At 55.5% G+C, this 2,312-nt stretch overlaps 1 protein-coding gene across 1 annotated transcript in view; it reads right to left on the bottom strand.

The window, feature by feature from the left end:
- Positions 1-398: 398 nt before the first annotated feature.
- Positions 399-2,312, bottom strand: part of PPP2R4 (protein phosphatase 2A activator, regulatory subunit 4) — a gene marked incomplete at its 3' end in the record, with an annotated part of 14,999 nt that continues 13,085 nt past the window's right edge. The window contains exon 8 of the mRNA XM_010182975.1: positions 399-506. Coding sequence (XP_010181277.1) covers positions 399-506 — 108 coding nt within the window. The remainder of the gene's footprint in view (positions 507-2,312) is intronic.

Here is a 2,312-nt window from a genome sequence, read left to right on the forward strand (position 1 = left end):
GCCTGCTCTGGGGCTGTTGAAACATGGGATGATAATTTAAACCAAGACTCCTCCAGCTGGTAAAATAGCAGTGTGGGGACCAGAAGGATGAGTAGGTTAAGATATCTGCCCTAATATGGAGACCTGCAACTTGCACTCTGGGAAAACAAGAAAAGGCAGAAGTCATGTCTGCAAAGAATGGCCATTCTGGGATTGGTTTTGGGGCAGACACTAGGCTCTTCTTCTAGCCAACAGCACCTGAACTGCCAAGGTCTCCCAAGACACATTCAGCACGGGGTATACACCAGCTGTGACGGGGCCCTGATGCCAAGGAGCAGCAGAAGAGAAGAGCTGACCCATGGTGAGGTGGGAAGGAGGAGGCGCGTGGCCAAGCAGCCTCCCCTGCCCACAGCGCTCACCTCTGCCTTGTACATGCGGATGAGGCCCTGGTTGACCTTGGACCAGGAGGACACGGCGCTGATGTTCCAGAGCTGGTTGGAGTGCTCGGCGAAGGGGCCCGTCTTCATCTGAAAGAGACCCGAGAGCAGGGCTGAGGGAGCCGGGCCAGTCAGGAAGCTCGTGCACCAGCAGTGACTCACGCTCACACTCTCTCCAAGCAAACATTCCCACCAAGCCCTGTGACCCACGCACCAGCCACCTCACCGCGCCTTCCCTCCCTCCCTCTGCACTCCTTCCCGCTGCAGCCACATCACATGAAGCCGTGGCAAACCAGCTCCCCCCATTCCCTGATAAAATTAAGCCTTTTCCTGCCACGCTTTCCTAATCAGACCTCCCTCTGCACACCTCCCTTTTAATGACTGCATTAAAAAAGCCCCACGTAAGTCCCGTTCCCCCCCCCAAGCTGAGCTTGGCTCAACGCTGTTCCTATTCTACCCAGAAACCTCCCAGTGCAGCACTGCTGGGCTTTCCAAGAAAATGACTCATTCCCCATTCAGATCAACAACAAGCAGCAGCGACAGCCGCTGCTGCCTTACCTGAAATAGAGGGCAGTGCAGGTTGGCAGCAGCTCCGGTGTCTGCAGCCCACTCCACACCTGCCTCTAGCAGAGGACGGGTCTGAGGGAAGGCAGGAGCGAAGGGGAAGCGCTTCAGTCCCACTCTCCAAACTGCCACCAGAGCTGCAAGTTGCTGGCTTGCAGCAGATGCTTTAAATTTTATTTTTATTTTACTTAATCTTTTTACACTCCAGTGTTTCTCCTCCCAGGGCGAGAGATTTGGAGGAGGGAGGGCAGGGGGGAAGCTGCAATCAGGGACAGTTGCATGTAGATCCCCTGGGTAGTTGTCTCTCCTTCTCCTCCATGAACAAAAACAGACCCTCAGGGAGAAAAAAGAAATACAAGGCAGCCACTCTGACTGAGCGAAGTTCCCATGACATCAGAAACCACAAGGCCGAAGCTCACGCTAAAAAGGAGCGTGGGGAGAGAGGAATCTCTTGGACTCTCGTTCTCAACTCGGGGCTTGAACGAGTAACCCCTTCCCTCCACGCACGCACAGGCCTGGAGCAAGGGTGGGAAAAGAGCCTCCAAAACCACCTCTCTGCCTACTGCCAAAGCAAAACGAGGCAGATCAACCCACTTCCAGAAATCACTGCTGCCCTTCTGAGAGGTCTGTGTGGCAGCAGGGAAAGAAAGAGAGGGAGAAAAATGTGGGGAGGACCCAAAAAACCCCACTGCTCACAGGAATACGTGTTTCAAACCCGCTGACCTCGGGACTGGAGCCCTGGGGGAAGCGGGTCTGCAGTTTTCCCTGCTGCTGGGAGAGCACAGGCACATCCCCGCTTCCCCTCGGTGCTTCGCGTGAGCTGGGGATGACGGATGAGCTGCTCAGCCCTTCCCGCTCCCCTCCGCCATGCACACTTTCTTCACAGATACAAGAGGAAACGCGCAGATACACAAAGCACGACGCTACCTGATGGCGCTGTCGCATTATTCAGCGCAAGGATTTGGCACCGGTGGGCACCCGAGTTAAAGGCTGCTGGGGAGCTCAGCACCAGGCAGTTCGCTCCCCCTCCCAGTATGGAAGGTTTGGCTGCGTGCATTTCAACACCAAACCTTCCTCCAGCATCACTGTCCTTCACAGGAGCACAGCTTGCATCAGCCAACACGAGTGCGTTCTGCTTTTCCCAACTTCCCAAGCCAGAGCGAGCGTGCCGGAGAGCATGGAGCTCTGATGAACGCCTGGCACGGCCACCATGGCCCTCCTCACCCAGCAAGGGATGGCTTGGCTACGGTTTCAAACTGGGGAGGGAAAAATAAGGGAGGAAACAAAAAATTCGTCTCCTTCCAGCCACAAAGGGCGAAGAAGGAGAGCTAG

Source organism: Mesitornis unicolor, unplaced genomic scaffold (assembly GCF_000695765.1).
Source record: "Mesitornis unicolor isolate BGI_N332 unplaced genomic scaffold, ASM69576v1 scaffold34864, whole genome shotgun sequence".
In the NCBI taxonomy this organism is placed as follows: domain Eukaryota; kingdom Metazoa; phylum Chordata; class Aves; order Mesitornithiformes; family Mesitornithidae; genus Mesitornis; species Mesitornis unicolor.